At 44.5% G+C, this 22,088-nt stretch overlaps 1 protein-coding gene and 1 long non-coding RNA gene across 20 annotated transcripts in view; one reads left to right on the top strand and one right to left on the bottom strand.

Moving 5' to 3' along the window:
• LOC100136290 (SOX-LZ) overlaps positions 1-22,088 on the top strand; it is a 201,271-nt gene that overhangs the window by 72,371 nt on the left and 106,812 nt on the right. For all 19 annotated transcript variants that reach the window (XM_036979115.1, XM_036979122.1, XM_036979116.1 and 16 more), the window contains 1 exon segment: positions 192-402. In XM_036979115.1, coding sequence (XP_036835010.1) covers positions 192-402 — 211 coding nt within the window.
• Positions 3,773-4,232, bottom strand: LOC118964932. The gene is made up of 3 exons (XR_005052238.1): positions 4,189-4,232; positions 3,996-4,063; positions 3,773-3,870 (listed from the first exon to the last, which is right to left on the bottom strand). It is a non-coding gene; the product is annotated as an uncharacterized LOC118964932 (long non-coding RNA).

Genomic DNA, 22,088 nt, shown 5'->3' on the forward strand with positions numbered 1-22,088 from the left:
ATATCATTTGATAGGAGCTGTTGTTGTATGAAAGCCAGAGAGGAGTCATTTGATATGGCCAAATCGCCCTGGGCCACCAAAGAACTAGCGATAAAACTCAGAGACAGAGAGAATACAAAGGGAAATACTAATGATTAAATCCAACCCCCTTTCTCTTTCCCCATCCCCTCCCAACTGCTGTTTTCTTACAGGAATCTGACAGCAATAAAGTATGTTCCCTGTACTCCTTCCGGAATAACTCAACCTCCCCACACAAGCCTGAGGAGGGGGCCCGGGAGCGCGGCGACCTGCTGAGCGGATCTGCGTTCGGAACTCCGGAGCGCCGCAAAGGAAGCCTGGCCGACGTGGTGGACACACTGAAGCAGAAGAAGCTGGAGGAGATGACAAAGTCAGAGCAAGATGGTAGGACACTAAGTACCTGTGTGTATGCGTACATATGTGTGTGTGAGGGAGTGTGAATGAATGCTTCCTTTTTCAAATGGCTTCAAACTTTTCCTCTCCCTCCCTCTCTCTTTCTCTATCGTTTTAGTTTTTTCTTTCCCACTCACTCTCTCTTTTAATTAAACACACACACACACACACACACACACACACACACACACACACACACACACACACACACACACACACACACACACAAACACCCAGACACACACACACACACACACACACACACACACACACACACACACACACACACACACACACACACACACACACACACACACACACACACACACACAAACACCCAGACACACAGAGACAGACAGACACACACAGACAGACAGAGGCAGGGAGGACTGACGTGACTGTGTTTCCAGTTTGTTCTGAACCCTTTCCACAGAGACAAAGAGTGGGTGGCACTACACCTCAGCTTAAGTGTGGTCTCCCCCCACTGCCAAGGCAAACTGTCAGGCCGTAAAACACATGCCACCGACCTGATGCCAGGAACATTACCTTTATATTCTTCAACACAGAAAGCTCTTCACTAAGGGACGCATTCATCAGTCAAAGAAGACTGCACCTACAGACAAAATTAGTCCATGCTATTACAGTTTTTTACAATCACTTTGGCACTAATTTCGGAACCTTGATGTCATTTTTCAAAACTCTAGACACAAAACTCACAACCAATGATTAAAATGCACATTTTTCAAAAATAACACTTTTCCCAATTGCTTGGATACAACACACATAAAGCTAAGATCATTTGTTCATTGAACTAAAATCACCTTTTCAAAATGACACAACTTAACATCAAAGTATTACCATTTCAAAATAAAATTCACACATTACATCTGAGATGACTGTCTATTCATTTCATTACAATGATCTAACTATCAATTGATACAACTTCTCAAAATGATATGTAACTGTTGCGTTACTCTTAATGCATAGTTTTATGGAAACTGACTAACAATATTTCATGTTAAGATCATGAAAGTTTCAGGATAACGAGATCCATTGACACCAATTACCATGGAACATGAACCAATTGGACTTCATTATCTATGGATGTAATATTTCAACATCATTCTTTATTAGACACTGTTTCTATGGTCCCATGTACCACTTTTCCAGACCATGTTTTCAGATTTGACATTACTGTTCACTCACCGGCCGCTTTATTAGGTTCGCCTATCTAGTACTGGGTCGGACCCCCTTTTTCCTCCACAACAGCCTGAATTATTCACGGTGTTGTACGTTAAGAGATGCCCTTCTGCACACCACTGTTTTAAACAGCTGTTATTTGAGCATTTGTTGCCTTTCTGTTAGCTTGAATGAGTCTGGACATTCTCTTCTGACCTCTCTCATTAACAAGGTGTTTTTGCCCACAGAACTTCCACTCACTGAATGTGTTTTGTTTATCGCACCATTCTCTGTAAAATTCTAGAGACTGTAGTGTGTAAAAATCACTGGAAGACAGCAGTTTCTGAGATGCTGGAATCACCATGTGTGGCATCAACAATCATACCACAGTCAAAGTTGCTTAGATTACGCATCTTGCCCGTTCTAATGGTAGGTCGAACAACAACTAAAGCTCTCTACTCTATATACTCTATGTATTGAGTTGCAGGCGGCCACATGATTCGCTGTTTGAATGTAACCTTCCTTGATGGGCTAAATCAGGTCTGTAGAGCTGATGGCATGACCTATGTCATTGTGTGGGATAATGTCAGGTTCCACCATGCTCAAATGGTGCAAGCATGGTTTGCCACCCTGTACTTACCCCCATACTCTCCTTTCCTTAACCCGATTGAGGAATTTTTCTCCACATGGAGGTGGAAGGTATATGATAGGCGCCCTCACGAACAAGCCACCCTTCTCCAGGCCATGGATAACGCATGCAATGACATCACGGCAGACCAGTGTCAGGCCTGGATTCGCCATGCCGAAGATTCTTCCCAAGATGTTTGGCTAACGAAAACATCCATTGTGATGAACCTGTGGCCAAATCCACAAGACAGAGTTGAGGGAAATACAGAAGTACAGTATTTTTGTAATTTTTTTGTAGCTAATTATTTTTGCGTTGATTCAAAGAAACCCATGAGTGATTTTGTTGAATTTCATCAATACATTTCAGATTTTGTTCAATGATTCCACTGTGTCTGTAGTATTCTCTCTACTAGTCCTTTTACAGTGATGTATTTACGTGTAGTACCATAATGAAACATGTATAACATATTTTGTACTACAATATTTCATGATTGTACGAACAACTACACAGTGAAACTATCGGTATCTTGTATGTGGGTGATCTAAATTAATGTTCCTTTGGTATTTCATGATAAATGAGTTATTTGAAACAATGATTCTGCAAGTGCAAGGTTTCTTTAAAGATATAAATGCACAATGTAATGTTTTGAACATTGGACAGCCTGTGTTACAAGTGATGAGCGTTTTGAGTTTTGTGTCTAGAGTTTTGAAAAATGACCACAAGGTTCTGAAGTTAGTGCCAAAGGGATTGTAAAAAACTGTAAAAGTGATACATGTGCCAATTTAATTCATTCAGTTTACTGTACCATATAGTACCTAATTTTCCTAATTTCCTCACATATCAAATGTACTTAATAACTATATGTCACCCTATGGTAACCCTCCACTCCCTAGTCCTATATGGTATCTCACAGTACCCAACAGAACCTTCTGTCACCCTATGGTAACCCTCCACTCCCTAGTCCTATATGGTATCTCACAGTACCCAACATAACCTTCTGTCACCCTATGGTAACCCTCCACTCCCTAGTCCTATATGGTATCTCACAGTACCCAACAGAACCTTCTGTCACCCTATGGTAACCCTCCACTCCCTAGTCCTATATGGTATCTCACAGTACCCAACAGAACCTTCTGTCACCCTATGGTAACCCTCCACTCCCTAGTCCTATATGGTATCTCACAGTACCCAACAGAACCTTCTGTCACCCTATGGTAACCCTCCACTCCCTAGTCCTATATGGTATCTCACAGTACCCAACAGAACCTTCTGTCACCCTATGGTAACCCTCCACTCCCTAGTCCTATATGGTTTCTCACAGTACCCAACATAACCTTCTGTCACCCTATGGTAACCCTCCACTCCCTAGTCCTATGTGGTATCTCACAGTACCCCACAGCACTTTCTGTCACCCTCCACTCCCTAGTCCTATATGGTATCTCACAGTACCCAACATAACCTTCTGTCACCCTATGGTAACCCTCCACTCCCTAGTCCTATATGGTATCTCACAGTACCCAACAGAACCTTCTGTCACCTTCCACTCCCTAGTCCTATATGGTATCTCACAGTACCCAACAGAACCTTCTGTCACCCTATGGTAACCCTCCACTCCCTAGTCCTATATGGTATCTCACAGTACCCAACAGAACCTTCTGTCACCCTCCACTCCCTAGTCCTATATGGTATCTCACAGTACCCAACAGAACCTTCTGTCACCCTATGGTAACCCTCCACTCCCTAGTCCTATATGGTATCTCACAGTACCCAACAGAACCTTCTGTCACCCTATGGTAACCCTCCACTCCCTAGTCCTATATGGTATCTCACAGTACCCAACAGAACCTTCTGTCACCCTATGGTAACCCTCCACTCCCTAGTCCTATATGGTATCTCACAGTACCCAACAGCACTTTCTGTCACCCTCCACTCCCTAGTCCTATATGGTATCTCACAGTACCCAACAGAACCTTCTGTCACCCTATGGTAACCCTCCACTCCCTAGTCCTATATGGTATCTCACAGTACCCAACAGAACCTTCTGTCACCCTATGGTAACCCTCCACTCCCTAGTCCTATATGGTATCTCACAGTACCCAACAGAACCTTCTGTCACCCTATGGTAACCCTCCACTCCCTAGTCCTATATGGTATCTCACAGTACCCAACAGAACCTTCTGTCACCCTATGGTAACCCTCCACTCCCTAGTCCTATATGGTATCTCACAGTACCCAACAGAACCTTCTGTCACCCTATGGTAACCCTCCACTCCCTAGTCCTATATGGTATCTCACAGTACCCAACAGAACCTTCTGTCACCCTATGGTAACCCTCCACTCCCTAGTCCTATATGGTATCTCACAGTACCCAACAGAACCTTCTGTCACCCTATGGTAACCCTCCACTCCCTAGTCCTATATGGTATCTCACAGTACCCAACAGAACCTTCTGTCACCCTATGGTAACCCTCCACTCCCTAGTCCTATATGGTATCTCACAGTACCCAACAGAACCTTCTGTCACCCTATGGTAACCCTCCACTCCCTAGTCCTATATGGTATCTCACAGTACCCCACAACAGCACTTTCTGTCACCCCCCAACTCTCTCCCCCAGACTGCAGACTGTAAGAAGAACGCACAGCGGAAAAACAAATGTTTGAAAGAGCCGCTACAACATTTCCCCCATTCTTAATTAGCACCACACTAGTAGTATAGTGTAGTATTCAATCAGACTTGGAGCCCCCTGGGAACGCTGGTGTCTCATTCAGCGTCTGGGGAACTCTTAGCTTAAGCACTACATCACACGAATAAATTAGACGTCCATTTATTTAAAAATAATTTGCCGCTTTCTTTTTTCTAAAGTGTTTGTTTGGTGGTCTTTGCACAGTATCAACTATCCTGGATTATTCAGTAGATAGCCATCTCCATCCCAATTTCTAATATTCCTAATAACAATATTAGATTTTTAGCAATGTTAGATATTAGATTTACGATAATTTCTTCAGATTCATTATTTATTATATTGTTGACTTATGTGTTTAATAGTAAAAACAGTGTCTTAACTAGTATTTCTTGCCCTGTTGTCTTAATGGTATCGTTAGTTTCATACCCTTGACTTTTCCAGAGATGATACCTTTCCCTCGGCACAGAGGACATCTCTCATATGTCTCTGGTTTCTGATGTGGTTGTTTTCCGTGGCGGGCGCACTCCTCTGAGCCCTCTGTGGCGAAGGCGGGCGTTATGGTAATGAGCCCCATCTGGTGAGGGCCGGTTGTTACAGTAATTTAAATGGTCAAGTGCAGCTGGTAATCCAGGGCCGTATGTTAGCGCAGGGAGGAGAGAGTGCTTCAACGTGCAGTACAGCTGTTTTAATCTCCTGTTAATAAAAGAGCCTGGCCCTGCCTCATGCACCATGCATCAACACCACCTAAATAAACTCCCTTGTTGGAGGAAATTAGTTTCTGAGAACACAGAACAAGACAAGAGGCTCACGAAGTTCAATATGTCGTCTGTAAGCTGCTGGAATGGAGAGATTCAGTGTCCTTATGGACGCTTGACACTAATTCCATCAGTAGAGATGACTGTGTGATTGCTGTACATCAGAAGGGATATTACAGAGTACAGTGTGTAGGGCAGGCGGGTAACTGTTGTTACCATTCATAATCTATGTCAGTGTTTATAGAGAGCCTCTGTGAGCATCTTGAAAGGGCAGGATTAACCCATTACAGGCAAACCAGGAGGTTGGAGAGCCATTTGTTGCCTTAATGACCTGGCTAATGTAAGACAAAGCAGCGATGAGCTAAATATATCACTTATCTAAGCTACAGTATCATGGAGACAACTGTTCCTCCTAATCCACCCTGCTTTAGTCCCTCCACTGGTCTGGATCACTGGAGTCTTCAGAGCAGAGCTAGACACCATCTGCTGCCATTATTCTGACTGAGTCCTCCCTGTTATGTCCCTGGTCAGGAATCTCATCTCATTGTGATGATGGATCAAGACTGAGCTTGCTGACCTTAATGGTAGAGGGCATGAGAATCCTCTCTGTTTCACCTATTACAATGTAGACACTTGTTACTACACCATTAACATTGAAGTTGTTTAAACTGGACTTTGTATATCCTCTTAGATTCAGTGATGAATGAGTCAGAAAGTGTCATTTAGATAATTGCGTGACGTTGTGCTAGTCCAGAGGCCATATTTGCTACTGAGCGACGGTAAAGCTGTGGACTGGGACAGAGAGCAGTCCTAACAGACGATGACAGAGTCTCCTTCCGCCAGCCGGCCATGCCTCTTTCAGTCCCCCAACAAAACGTTGATTAAATGTATATCGTCGTCAGGGTTCGCTGCCCTCAAATCCAATCAGACCTAAGTTGACCGCAACTTTGCCTAACTGGGCTGCCATCTCAGTGCTCTGTGCCTGAACCCGCCACAGTGGCCATACTCATCGGCTCTACCGCCCTCCCACCCCTGCTATGTCCTCTCTGTCACTGGTCCTTAAAGTGCTCTAAGTGCTTGTGACTGCGCTAATGAATGAAATGTCCTCCCAGCAGTGAGGACTGCATTAAGCTGAATAGCCACCTTAGCTGTAAAAGCTCTATTAGACTCAGTGGCCAGGAGGGCTAACGATTGTGCCCAATGTTTATTTACTAGGTATTGTAAATGCATTATTTATGGAGAGCTTTCCAGACACCACTTGTCAAGAGTTAAAAATGTCAGTATAAGGTATTAAGGGAAAAAGAAAAATGGCCTCCATTATGAAGATCCAAGGTGACCTTGGTTGGATTCACAATTAGACCAGCTTCCTATGATGCACTAAAGTATGAATAATGGTCATAGGGAGTCAACACTGTGTTGTCCCCAAGACAAGGACAGGTGATAGTTGTGTTTGTTAGGTTTTAGCCTGTTCCTTTGGGCTCTATACAGACAGGTCAAATCCTTGCCAGCACAACCAGCTCTGGATTGGATTTGCGTGCAGTTAATGAATTCCTAATGTCTCTTTCTATTGTGCATTGAGTGGCATGCCGAGACATGTTTTCATTCTTTATCGGTGGCCTGTCGAGCACAATGCAATTTCTGTGCACGGAGGCATGTCAGAAAGTGATGCACTCAAGCCGGTCAGATATTCGTCTCCTTCTTTGTAGTGTACTCTGTTACAGAGACTTGCTGCTTGCATCAGGGAATGTCAACACACAGGCATGCACGCACAAACGTCCCCTTTTTGCCTGGGCATCGCCAGATCTCTGCCTGTGCCAGTTTAGCCAGCAGTGTCGTCTTGCCAGGAGTAGTTCTAGCTGCTGCTAAAAGCTTGTTATATTTTAATCCATGTTTAAAGGCCGGCGAGACTGAATGACATGTTTCAGGCAGGAGTGTGGCAGGGCTGCAGGCTAACCCTAATCCCAACACTGACCTGGGATATTGAAACATGTTCTAGGTCTGTCACGCCCTGACCATAGAGAGGCTTTTATTCTCTATTTTGGTTAGGCCAGGGTGTGACTAGGGTGGGCATTCTATGTTCATTTTCTATGTTTTGTATTTCTTTGTTGTTTGGCCTTGTGGTTCTCAATTAGAGGCAGCTGTCTATCGTTGTCTCTGATTGAGAACCATACTTAGGTAGCTTTTTCCCACTGGGTTTTTGTGGGTAGTTATTTTCTGTTTTTGTGTCTGCATCAGACAGAGCTGGTTTGTTTTCGCTTGTTCTCTTTCTTATTTTTGTTATTTCAGTGTTCAGTTAAATAAAATAATGAACACCTTGCACCTTGGTCCACACCTTCTTCATGCAACGATGACCGTTACAAGGTCTATGTTCCCTTATGGAAAAAATACACAAGGCTTTTTAGATTTCAGGTTGTACTAGAGATTGCAGTACATAACATCTATATTCTGATGTAACGGGACTGCTTTTACAGTTCAACCTGGTGGTTGGCCTGTATAACAGTACACATTATCTCACAGTGTTCCTGTGATGACTCGAGTGTGTCTGTGGAGAAGAAGTGAGAAGGAGAGGTCGCTCCCCATTGAGTTGGGATGTCCTGTTCCCCCTGGGAACTGGTGTGCATGCTGGAGGTTCTGTCTCAGAGGGTAACATGCAACCCTGGGTGACCTGTGACACTATGAACAGTTGTTAATGTGAAAGGGTGAGGACTTCTCCCCAAGGCAGTAACCCAACCTCCTTGGAGCTGAGAGGAGGTCCACACTCCACACTATGGTTCACAGGAGCCAGGCTATGGCCAACAGAAGCTAGCCGTGTCAGTCAGAGTATCTGGTTAGCAGTGCACCTGGACCACAGCAAGGCCTATTGACTAATTACCATACCAGTGGGAAGCCACAGCACCTTCATCCACAGAGACAGTTCACCAAATCACAGCCTTCCTCTCTGAGGTAGAAGGATTTTGAAAGAGATCACACACGTCAGCAGCAGATGGCCTCCACTGTGTAACATGAGTGGTCAAATCGTGCTGTTTAGTTGGGTGATCTGAATGTATGATTCTCAATATCAGTCATACTCTATGTAATGCCAATCAGTATATATATCTCTCCCATCGCTCTCTCTAGGGGCTTTATTAGCGTGGGAAACGTGTTAACTTTTCCAAAGCAAGTGAGGTAGATAATATACAAAAGTGAAATAAACAATAAAAATGAACAGTAAACTCTCTCTCTCTCTCGCTCTCTCGCTCTCTCTCTCGCTCCCCCATCTCCCTCTTCCCCTCTCTCTCTCTCTCTCTCTCTCTCTCTCTCTCTCTCTCTCTCTTTCACTCTCTCTCTTTCGCTCTCTCTCTCTCTCGCTTCCCCATCTCTCTCTCTCTCTCTCTCTCTCGCTCCCCCATCTCTCTCTCTCTCTCTCTCTTTCGCTCTCTCTCTCTCTCTCGCTCCCCATCGCTCTCTCTCTCTCGCTCCCCCATCTCTCTCTCTCTCTCTCTCTCCCTCCCTCCATCCCTCTGCTTGTAGTTGTAATCCGTCTCTGGGCTATGTGTTATCCCAGTGTCTGTGGCAGTGCTGCAGTGTGAGTTTGAGTTTGTAATCAGCATTGTGTGCTAAGGAAGGGCAGGGTCATTATCCTCTATTACGACAGGGTGTGTAATGAGATTCAGGGATGGGGAAAGCTTTGGAAGAGAATAGGATCAGCTTCAAGCCTTTGGCCTGATTAATAGTGATGAACTCATGACTTAGTCCTAACACCGTCTCTGCCACAATCCTGCTGTCTCAGCCATGGAAGCTCACTGTAAAATTGGCTACAGGTGATTTGTACCGTTTGAACTATATGCGTAATACATTGTTATTAGTCATGCTCAGTATTTCTTGTGGAAAAGCATTTTCATTCATGACTACAGTATCTGGTTGTGTTGTTACGATTCACTTAAAGGTTTGCTTAAGAAATAATATAGTATGACAAGCTCTCTCTCTCGTTCCCTCTCCCCTCTATCCAGCTGCCCTGTCGTCTGGCTCTGTTTAATCCCACCTAATTAATAGGAATCTTTGTTATAATGATCTGTGGCGTGAGCCTCTGACTCCATGCATATGCAATGAGGCTGGAGACCCAGTCGCCTTTTTAATGTGTTGGCTGCTAGCCGAGGTGAACCTGCAGGTTTTGAGGCGCGCTTCAAACACTTAGCTCTCCTCTACTATCCTCTCCCCAGTCCCCCAAACATCAGACAACCGCTAGTTTCTCTCTTCCTCTTCTTTCCACTCGCGCTCCATCTTCTTGTCTTCTCCTTTAATAATTGTCCTTCTCTTCTGTCTATCTGACTCCAACAACCTGCTTATATTGATACAAGTGACATATTTGATCAGTGGCTGTTGTATTTGTGTTTGTTTGAGGATTTTAGTGGTTTTGTGTTTGTGCCTCCCTCTGAGTGTATGTGTGTGTGTGTGTGTGTGGTACTCCCTGCGTATAGCTCCATTCTTGTGTTTTTTATTCCTCTTGTGATACTATTTACATTTGTAGAATTTTTTGCTAACTTTTTTTACTCAATTTTGGTAAGGGCTCTTAAGCAAGTATTTCACGGTAAAGTCTACACCCGTTGTATTCAACACGTGACAATTAAAAATATGATTCAATTAAATTTTTTTAACTGAAACCGTTTGCTATGAGACTCGAAATTGAGCTCAGGTGCATCCTGTTTCTGCTGATCATCCTTGAGATGTTTTTACAACTGTTTACACCTGAGGTAAATTCAATTGATTGGACATGGTTTGGAAAGACACACACCTGTCTATATAAGGTCCCACAGTTGACAGTGCAAAAACCAAGCCATGAGGTTGAAGGAATTTTCCATAGAGCTCCAAGACAGGATTGTGTCGAGGTACAGATACCAAAACAGGTACCAAAAAAATCCTGCAGCATTGAAGGTCCCCAAGAACACAGTGGCTTCCATCATTCTTAAATGGAAGAAGTTTGGAACCATCAAGATTCTTCCTAGAGCTGGCCTCCCGGCCAAACCTGGTACCATCCCCACGGTGAAGCATGGTGGTGATAGCATTATGCTATGGGGATGTTTTTCAGCGGCAGGGACTTGGAGATTAGTCAGGATCGAGGGAAAGATGAACGGAGCAAATTCCTGAGAGATCCTTGATGAAAACCTGCTCCAGAGCTCTCAGGACCTCAGACTGGGGCGAAGGTTCACACAGCCAAGACAACGCAGGATTGGCTTCGGGCCAAGTCTCTGAATGTCCTTCAGTGGCTCAACCAGAGCCCAGACATGATCCTGATCAAACATCTCTGGAGAGACCTGAAAATAGCTGTGCAGTGATGCTCCCCAACCTGACAGAGCTTGAGAGGTTCTGCACAGAAGAATGGGAGAAACTCCCCAAATACAGGTGTGCCAAGCTTATAGCGTCATACACAAGAAGACTCAAGGCTGTAATCACTGCCAAAGGTGCTTCAACAAAATACTGAGTAAAGGGTTTTTATTTTTTATAAATGAGCAAATATTTCTAAAAACCTGTTTGTCATTATGGGGTATTGTGTGTAGATTGATGAGGGGGGGGGGGGGGGGGGGGACTATTTAATCAATTTTAGAATAAAGCTATAACGTAAACAAAATGTGGAAAATGTCAACGGGTCTGAATACTTTCCCGAATGCACTGTATGTGTGTGTGTCTTTCTCTCTCTCTGTGTGTCTCTCTCTCTCTCTCTCTCTCTCTCTCTCTCTCTCTCTCTCTCTCTCTGTGTGTGTCTTTCTCTCTCTCTCTCTGTATGCGTCTCTCTCTCTCTCTCTCTCTCTCTCTCTCTCTCTCTCTCTCTCTTTCTCTCTCTCTCTCTCTGTGTGTGTGTCTCTCTCTCTCTCTCTCTCTCTCTGTGTGTGCCTGTGTTCATTCTTGGCCCATGGCGTGGCCTGCCAGCCCTGTGGAGCAGTGCTCTGGTCTGTCACTTTTGTTTGAATAGGTAATGTGGAGCTGTTCAGGCTGAAGAGACATGAGCTGGAATCACTTGTTAGGACACATGATCAAAAGCTGCTCTCTGCACTCTGCCAATCAAACCTCTTGTCACCCTGTGAAGCAGACGTTAAATAGATTTTTCGGCTGTACGCCGCGGGCAGCCTGCCAGCCTGACATGTGAACTTTTACCAAAAGATACCAGCTCTGCTACTCCTCCCCTTCCTCTATCACCCCAAAAACTCCTCCCTCATCTCCCCTCCCCTCTCCCTCTCTCTCTCCTGCCACAGCACTGCCCCTCTGCTGACAGGCCAGTGAACAGAGCCCAGAGCTAAATGACATGGCTAAGTGTGGGGCACAGGGAGCACGCTCCACTCTCACGCTCCAGCTTGCCTTCTCTGAACGATGGATTTAGTATGCAGTCCAAACAGAACCCATACACACCACATCACGACTGCCTCCTAGGAGTTAGGAGAGACAGGGGAGTCCTGACAGAACAAGAACAGCATGGGGGGTTGTAGCTAGATCCGTCTAAAGTGGAGCTCTCCCTCTTTGAGATGACAAAACAAGCAGCTGCTTCTTCAGTGTGCCATTCTTCGCTGCATCGGGATCACCTTCCCTCTTCTCATATTCCCATTAGTCAACAGTAGCAACTGCTGTGAAGCATTCCAAGAGCCATCTTCCCGGGATTCAGCTGTTGACTCTGTCCCCCTGCGCCTGAGGAGCACAACGCTCCCATTGTGTTGCTGGCCCAGTGGCTGCACAGGATCCCCCTGATAGGAGGAAACGGGTGTCTTAGGGAGACAAATCACAGCCAGGGCCTTACAGAGGACTGTTTGTGTTCAGACACACTCCCCATAGGTGCATCCCATCAGCTGGATCTCAGCTCTGGCCCAGACCTATAGTACAGCCAACCCTAATGGATTGGGACTCAATTATACTAAAAAATATTGATTCTTTTTAAAAATGATTGAGAAGCTATGGAAGATTTATGTATTCTGTTCTATGAATTTCAATGTTACTTTAAACAGACTAAAAGACTAAACAGTGTAGAATAACAGCTTGTATAGAATAGGAGTGTACTGGAGACTACACTTTCAGCAGCTTTAATAGCCTGGCTGTTTTATGTGACCCCTCAGTATTTGGAATGCTACAGTGAGGGCAGAATGCTAAGGCAGAGCCCATTAATGCTCTTAAATCTGTCATTGTGCTGGAGCTGTGGATCTGGAAATAGCAGACTCCTTTATGCAGAACAGGGACCGACATGGACAGGCTTTACGTAATCAACCTGGAGGGTGGGGGAGATGGAAGGTGGGGGGTCGGGGTAGATATGGGCACAACAGAGCTTCTGCCAGGACAGGGGGAAACTTGGGGATGAGGGGGATGGGGAGTGAGGGCCAGTTGGATGGACAGTGGGACACTAGAACAGGGTTGTGTGTGTGTGTGTGTGAGGGGTTATACTGGGAAAGTCTCTGCCCAGTATCACTGTCCAAGCCTTGGCGTTCGGTTCCCAGGCATTCTCCACACATAACTGGACAAAAGAGCTGGTGTCATCTGACCGGGGATGGAAATAGTGTCAATGTAACCCACACCATGGGGCACAGACGGCCCCTGTGGCCTGCTAATGATTTCAGGGCACATCGCATGGTTGTTTTATAAGACTATGGTACGTCAGCCATCCAGCTAGCAGATCTGCCTTGGTACAGGCAGACATGACAGATTACACAGATACGCCTATTACCATATTTGCATTGTTTTCCACCTAACAGTGAGCATGAATATTTTACACTCCACTTTGATGTCTGCCTCTTGAACAGAGAGACTGTTTAATCACTTGTGATAAAACAAATGTCTGCCCTCACTCTCGTTCTCTCCCACCCTGTTCAATATCATTTCACATGTGCCAACAGATGAGATTAGGATGTCAGAAGAAACGGATAGGAACATGTTTTATTGCGCTGGAAAGCTTGAGTGCTGATGATTATAATTATTCGGCGAAAACCATCTCTCGTTGGGAGTGCCCCCGATATAATTTTAAGCCTGCGGAGGTCGAGTGGTTAATATGTTTTAAGACCCTGGCATCCATTACGTGTCATGAAGTTCCAATGATAGGTTCAAGTTATGAGTTTGGATTATAATTAATGATCGCTGTGCTGGAATGACATTTTCCTCTAACTCAGTACCACTTATCATAATGCTGCAATTAGTGATTTGTGTGTTGAGGCACCCCACTTTCTCCATCCATGTTCTCCTCCCCTCTTCCCCTCCCCTCTTCTCTCTCACTCTTCCTGCCTGTTTGTAGTTCTCTCCTGGGTGCCAGTTGGCTTCATGGCGGCTGCCGTAAGACTTCTGTTGTTAACTTTTTGTTAAAGTCATGGCTGGGCAATGAGCTCAGCCTCACATGAGATCTGAATTCTTCCATCCTTGCACAGCTTGTCTCAGTCCGTGTGGCTCTGTTTCCCAGAGAAAGGGGATGGCTTGTTTCAAAGGAAAATACGGCTCCCATTGTTGCAGAACCATTTTGGAACAATAGTGCATTGAGACGTTTAGCTGTGGGCCAGCGAAGGGGACTTCCTAGAAATTGGAATTCTTAACCTTTGAAGTACCATGGTTACTTCATCATCCTAATTCTCCCTGGTCTGGCTGGCCTAGCATCATAAATGTCTATTGTGTTCAGTCTCAGAGATAGAGATATTCAATACAAAAACTGGTTGAGCCCTTGAATATGAGAACATTTGTACATGCAGTGCTGCTTAGCCTTAACCAATTTAATATTCTGGCACTGTACCAGATGTTCAGATCATGGCTCAATTACTTTATAAACTAAAACATATCAGACGGTTTGAGGCTATGTGTGTGTGTGTGTGTGTGCGTGTGCGTGTGTGTGTGTGTGTGTGTGTGTGGTATAGGTTAGAGAATGGAGGTCGTCATCTAAAAATAGTGACCTTTGGACTCGCCGTCCACAGAGCAATGTGTGCACATCCTGAACTCTGACATCCCAGTAAACAGAGCTGGTTCATAAACATCTTTAATTGCTGCTTGGTAGAAACTGAGAATGTCACAGACTGCAATAGCAAATAGTCGCCCCTTAATTAGACAAAGTAAAGTTTTATTTGAACATTTACAGTGCCTTTGGAAAGTATTCAGACCCCTTGACTTTTTCCACATTTGTTACATTGCAGCCTTATTCTAAAATGGATTAAATAAATAAGATTCCTCAGCAATCTACACACAATACCCCATAATGATGAAGTTAAACAGTTTTTTAGAAATGTTTGCTAATTTACAAAACTTTAAAAAGATACCTTATATGGTCCCATATATAACATTATATCACTATTACCATGCTTGTAAAGTCTTCCTTTTTTCACTTTAGTATCTCTTCTTTTTTTAATTAAGGCAGCATTTACATTCTGTGTATAATGCAGAGTAATCTGTGAAGCACATCGGCGTTGCCTCTAAACGTTTAAGATAAAATAAAGTTTGGGGGGGCTATGCCAGACACTTGGCTTCACTGCACATTTGAATCATTCATGTGGATCCGATGAGTATTTTTTTGTCCTTGTACAGTCTCAGGCACACATTCATTTAGTAAAACCCATTGAGCGGCCATGATCACAGTAAGCAGCGTTATCCACACACTTCTATTCATTTAACACAGATGAATAAATGGGAATGTTTTGGAGCATTGATTAGCAGCAGAGTTTCTATCTGACAGTTAGATTGCAGGGTACCCAACAAAAATCGTCTCCACTGCAAGGTACCCAGTAATTTAATTCTTGTGTGAAATTATTATAATTTATTACAGTGTGTGGACCCTAATGATTACCGACATCAAATGGAAATTATAAATTCTAATTAAGTCTACATCTCCCTTGTAATGCTCATCTTCACAGTGTTGAGACCCTCATCAGCACGGGCTGAAGTTTGAAGCAGACGCCCTCCTCTCTTCCTTCGTGTCATTTTTCTTTTCATTTATTTACCTCCTAAGACAGACTTGCTTATTTTTATGTTCATCATAATGTGTGATTTAAGCTGTCTCTACTTCATTTCAGCAAGGTGTTCATTACATGTTCTTATTGTTTGGTTTCCTATCTGAATAAGCCTTCATTATCAGTTGATCAACTTTGCGGTGTAGGTATAGGCTGTGTGACTTTAGAAGGTATTCAACGTGCTCTTTTATGGTTCAAGGCAGTCTCTTTGAAGGAGGTAAACATTTGATTATTTCTTTGCTTTTCAGTTATTTCTATAAACGTAGAAATACCAGAAAAATTATGTCTTAAACTTTCCAATTACTGTACCTCGAACGTCCTGGAACAAGCTGTGAACCCTACTGATGTCTTTATGTTACACATTAATACAAATTTTAATTAAATTATTAGCAATGTAGAAATGTAGTATAGCAACAGCCTCAGCTGCCTTAATAGGGCGGAGAGAGGTGGAGAGGGGGCGAGAAAAAGTACATTTTGCTATCCAAGCATTTAATGGTGGTAGTTGTTAAAAGTGACCTTGTGGGGTGGAGAGAGAGAGAGAGGAGCTGGAGTCTGGAGCACAGTGGAGCAGCACGGCACAGCAGAGCACAGCGGCTGGCTCCTTCCAGCTGCACACATGGCATCCATCGGGGGCACAATCACGCACAGTCCCAACACCTCAGGCTCGGACATATGTTGAGTTTTATTTCATTCTTCTGACATTAATCCTATTCACCAGCTGTTCTGCCAGCTGCCACTCTCCGGCTTAAGAGGAGATTGCAGTTTTGGGGGCTCTGAGTCCTGGTTTATCTTGGCTCCTCATGTCCCCTCACTAAGTTTTGATTGGATTTTCCCCCCTCTTCCTTCTCCAGGTTCCTTGAGTTGCATACTTCCTAGCTTCTTGCTACTTTCTTTTTTCTTATTTCAACTTCGTATTTTCTCTCTCTCCTTAATTTTGATAAGAGAGCTTTAGGGTTGTGTTTTAAGCGGCATCCAAGCCCTTCTCTGGCCAGGGGCCCTTTCAGATTGCTGGCTGGCAGTACTGAGGTGTTCACTGCCTGCCTCTCCTCTCTTCTCCTGTGGACCGGCTCACATTTATAATTCACACACAGTTCTTTCATATGGTCACCACTATCTCATAACAGGCTGCACAGAGACCCACTCCTAGGGGGCAAGGTAGCTGGCACTCTTCTCCATGTACGCAGGCTGGCCAGATGCTGCTCCCCAGCCAGTCCCTCTGGTCTAGACAGGATGGAGAGAGTGCAGAAATCTCACGCTTTTACACACTTAATGAAGGAGGGAATCTAACTGGGCTTTAGCATGTTCACCCACGTCCTCTACTAGCATTTCCTTTGGATTAGCTTCGCCTCAGGCTTAACAGTTATCATTATTGACATATCAGGCCTGACATATTTCACATTTATGTTCATTGTCTGGAAGCATTTCCCAGTGTTCTCTGTGTAGTTTCTGCTGAAGTACTGCTTCGTGGACGACGGGCCAGGGATGCATGAATTGATCATTGCTCACTGCTCACTTTAATAATTCAAGGCTGATTGCCACAAAGTTCCACAGTAAAATGGATTGGGAGAGGTCACGTGTTGCCCTGCTCAAGAGGTGAAGCCTCTTGGGGACGGTTAATTATTATACAGTATGCTTGATAGACACGTGTCCTATTTAGAGGTCAGCTGTGGAGCCGTGGGCGGGTACTGGATACCAGAGCCTGGAATGGCTGGGTCACTGCTGTAGGCTTAGCACCTCGGCTCCTATGGATAAAGAGAAAGCAGGACGAGTGGTTACCTCAGCACTAACAGCCCCTGGCTAACCAGGACATTTCTCCTATTAACCTACAGCAGGTTATTACAAATACACATTTCGTAAAAGCTGCCTGGAGATTTAGGTTTAGGTCTATGTTTAGGTCTATGTTACACACACACATACCACTGTACATGAGGATTGCAGCTTTTGCCCTCTGATTTAGTTGAATGTCTTCTGGTTTAGTACATCCAGGTGGACCTTTAGGCTCTCAAGGTCCCTTTAAGTGTGTGTGTGCACAGGCCAGGGATTGTTTAACGTTATCCTCATGTCGTTAGCAAAATCTTCCAATGACCCCTGACCTGTAACAGAGAGCCCAGGCCCCACCCCTCAGGCTTACGGACGTGAGTGTGTAAGGACATAAGGGTGTGTGAGGGGTTCCTCCATGAGCCTGGGTTGCAGAATATCCCAGGCTGGTTGTGTTCTATTTATAGTGGCTGTTGGCAAGCTGGGATGGTGTCTATAGGGGAGCCTACAGGTGACTAACAGGGATGCTCACCAAGTGGAATAATGAATAGTATTAGGTGTCAATTAAATCAAGCCTTTCCCGAGGTGCAGGTGCTCCACAATGTACTGGCACATCTCAAGGAGCCAGGCCTCTTCACCCATGCATGCCAACGGCTTCATTTGCATATTAAAGAGCTGAAATTATTTAACTGAAGCAAAAAGTCTTGTGGAAATGATAGAGGTTATTAAAACTGTTGACAAGGAGGCAAGGTAATTGCCTGAAAATGAGCAACGATGCCACTGTTGTACACAGAATAGTGTTGTTTTTTCTCTCTCTCCTCTCTTTAGCGTTTGCATTGTGCAATGCCGCCCGGGAGTGTGTAACCTATTACGTTTAGATTGCTCCCTTGCAATTAGTGCCCTTTTTGTCCTCCCTTCAATAAGGCCATGATTATGGAGACTTCAGGAGGATCTGCATTCCTCATCCAACAGCTGTTGTCTCTGGAACTACCGGTGGAATGACAAAACATGTTTTCTCACTGCGTTTCACTTTTCTGCCGGCTTCTTGTAATTATTGTGTTTTATTTGCTGCGATGATGGGGTCTTGTTTTTACTGCCTCTGTGATTAAGATATTCACAAGATTCCCTCAGAGTTGGAGAGAATATTTTTGTAAATCTTGACTTTTAGTTTGTTTTCCGTACTGAGTGGAGTAGAGTAGAGACTGGGGAACGGGTCCATACAGAGTGAGGTAGATTGGGGAAAGAAGAGACTGGGGAACGGGTCCATGCAGAGTGAGGTAGATTGAGGAGAGAAGAGACTGGGGAACGGGTCCATACAGAGTGAGGTAGATTGGGGAGAGGAGAGACTGGGGAACGGGTCCATACAGAGTGAGGTAGATTGGGGAGAGGAGAGACTGGGGAACGGGTCCATACAGAGTGAGGTAGATTGGGGAGAGAAGAGACTGGAGAATGGGTCCATACAGAGTGAGGTAGATTGGGGAGAGGAGAGACTGGGGAACGGGTCCATACAGAGTGAGGTAGATTGGGGAGAGGAGAGACTGGGGAACGGGTCCATACAGAGTGAGGTAGATTGGGGAGAGAAGAGACTGGAGAACGGGATTCATATTGTCTGACTAGGACTGACTGAGCGATTCTCAGGGTTACAAATTCAGCCCTGAGTTAAAAAGATAATAGAATGTGGTATTTTCATTTAGAGTGGAGAAGAATAGTTTCAAATTGACTTGTTGCCCTCACCAAATTGAACGCAACCTGCTTTATTCTCCTAACCTTGACATATTTGTACACCTATAGCTTCAGCCTAACGCTTTCAGTCTAGGATCCTTTCTTTTTGCCAATATTATTAAAAGCACTCTAAAAGTTCACTGAAGATAATTATGAACCTAACTACCACTATTTGTACAAGTGTGTCCTCCAACTCAGCGAGTCCTCTAGCTAGCTCACTGAGAGCACTCGTACTCTAAAACGCTGCCTCTCGCTGGGCCCTTAATAAAAGCTATCCTCCATCCAACCCGCAGCCTCTGTTTATAAGGCTTTGCCGTACTGAGGAGGAAATCATTTATATGGCCAATGTCAGTTGATCATTGATTTAGTAATGGCTTGTTTCCCCCGGAGGCTCTAACCACTAATACTGTATACAGGGCTGATGCTGAGACTCCTGTGACTCTCACAGATAGCTCTCTCTCCATCCTCCACCACAATGAGCCGTCACTTAGAGCAAAACAAACACTCCACTAGCAGCCACTAGTCACATACAGTATTTGTATAGAGAATATCATAGCCAGAGAAATAAAGCCTACTGTCAGTGGCAGTTACTGTATGTTTGTTGAAGCAGCAGCAGTGATAGGTGGACAGACAGAGAGTGGGATGCTGGCTGATTGGCTGGATTCCTGGCCGGGTCAGTGTTGTGTTGTCATCCTTCAGGATCTCTCTCGCTGTCCTGCCTGGGTCTCAGTGTTGAGGAGGATTGATGAGGGGAATCGCTTCTTCCTGTTGAGGGATTACAATAGGTGTGTGAGTGAGTGAGTGAGTGAGTGAGTGGGCCCCAGGCTGCAGGCAGGCAGGGAGGTGAGGGCACGGAGCGGAGGGAGGGACAGATGTGTTGGCATAGGGCCACCGGGCCGACAGGGAGACAGACAGGAGGACACCCAGAGACGACTGCCCCCGCAGGGAGATAAACACAGTCTCATGATGCCTGGGAAGAGACCTACCGGTATAACTCACTCAGTCTATCCTTCCGACAGTATGATAAAACACACAGAGAATATGAGACACGAGGTTACCTATTTAATGTGCCTCACGTGGCTTTATTTAATGTGTTCTTGGTTGATACCCCAATGCCAATCGTTAAAGTCATTTCCCAAGTAGATAACAACATGAATCATGAATCATTAAGATATTATTTTTACGGACCATTTCAAATCCAAATTGACAAGGTTTGATTGGCTTGTTAGTGTATTTATTTGTGGCGTCTGTGTTTTCCTCTTGGTGATTGGAACTTAACCGTGCGGTGCATCCGATGATACTCTGATTGAACCACTCTGTTTAGGGCCGCAATAAAACAATAAATTAGTTAACAACTTTCCCTCAGCTTGGCACATGCAGAAGTCTTTATGACCAGCTTGCACTCACTTTATTAACAGTAACTTATTACAATATGCTCAATAAAACACTAATTCAGCTTTATAAACGGTTGCTTTAAAATGTTTGAGAGAGACAGAGAGATTAGCTTTTATTTATTTTATCTTCTAAAGAGGCTGGGGGTGAGATTGTCAGCAGTGCTTACCTGCCTCTTAGGGTTACACTGTTGTGGTTTCTGTTCAACATGGGATTCTGGCAGTGCTCAGTGCCAGGTGCTGAAAGCCCTGTTTATACCAAACACTAGCCCAGAAACATCCCTTTGTTCAGATTTATGAGCACCATTAGTTCTTGTTTGAATGTAGTGAAAGACTAAGTCTAATGTAGTCAGCTCATCTTTGCTCTAGGTGTCTCAATCCCTCTGACTTTTCACCCACATCAGACAGATTACAGGATAGCTGCATGAACAAGCTATGTACCAGATCACAATGGAGATAGTAGATAGAAACATATTGTAGTTGGCAGTATCAGGTCATTGGCAGGCTTTACATTGCAACATGGTGACGCTAGGAAACGAGCAAGAAACTTGGAAGAAGTGGAGACAGGGCGGGGCCTGTATCCAGCTCCGTAAAGCCCTAGAGAACACACAATGAGGAAGAACAGACAGTCTTAGGGAGCTGGGCCCGCTCCCCACTTCCTCCTCCAGGGGAACACATTCCGGAAACATTCTGGAGTAGTTTTGTCTCGTATGTTGCTATCTGTGCTAGTGGCAGAGCAGTGGGGGTTGCTGCCAGGCCAGGGTCCCCAGGGGCCTGTGGTATCGGCGGGGCCGGAGGACGGAGGAAGTTGGTACAGGTCCAGTGGGGCCGGCCGGGCTCAGTGACAAGCTGAGCTGTCTGCCGCGGGGACGCTGGGAAAATGTAAATAAGAGTCTGATAAGAGCTATTGTTTTCATTCCATTCTCATCCTGTCTCAATGGGCTGCTCCAGAGCTGTACAGCATTTTATCTCAGAGGAGAGAGGGAGAAAGAGAGGGAGGAAAAGAGGGAGAAAGAGAGAGGGAGATATTTTAAGAGTCCCCTTTAGGAAAATAGAAAATAAGCTCAGTGGGACTCTTCATTTATCTTCATTTAAGCTTTTTTCAATGACAAGCCAACTACATTATTCCACTTTCTGAGGACTTTGGTATCTCTATCCACACAAAGATAGACAAAAACCCACTGATATTGTCAGCCGCAATGCAACCTACACTATAAACATGGTGTTGGTTTTAAGATCTTCAATATAAATCACCTGGATTTGAATATTCTACCTTTTCCTATGAAACATATCTGGTTTTGATTACAAGACCAATGAGGTGTGATAGTTGTATGATTTGTTACAAGCGCTGTCTAAAAATGAACACTGTGCACCTACTGCTCACATCTTAATATGACACTAACGAGTGTTCTGATGAAGCACTTTTTCCATTGGCATGTTTAATCTCCCAAGAGAAGACGGACAGGAATTTGAGAAATTAAAACAGCACACACACACACACACAAAAACACACACACACACTACTATTAATCTAAATTCCTCTAAAAATGGTTTAGCCTTTCGAAGACTGCTGTGAAATAAGCCAGACGACTGAGACATTTTGTGTGTGTTTTCCTAAAGTATGCCTGCAT

This window comes from Oncorhynchus mykiss, chromosome 6, assembly GCF_013265735.2.
Source record: "Oncorhynchus mykiss isolate Arlee chromosome 6, USDA_OmykA_1.1, whole genome shotgun sequence".
NCBI lineage: Eukaryota > Metazoa > Chordata > Actinopteri > Salmoniformes > Salmonidae > Oncorhynchus > Oncorhynchus mykiss.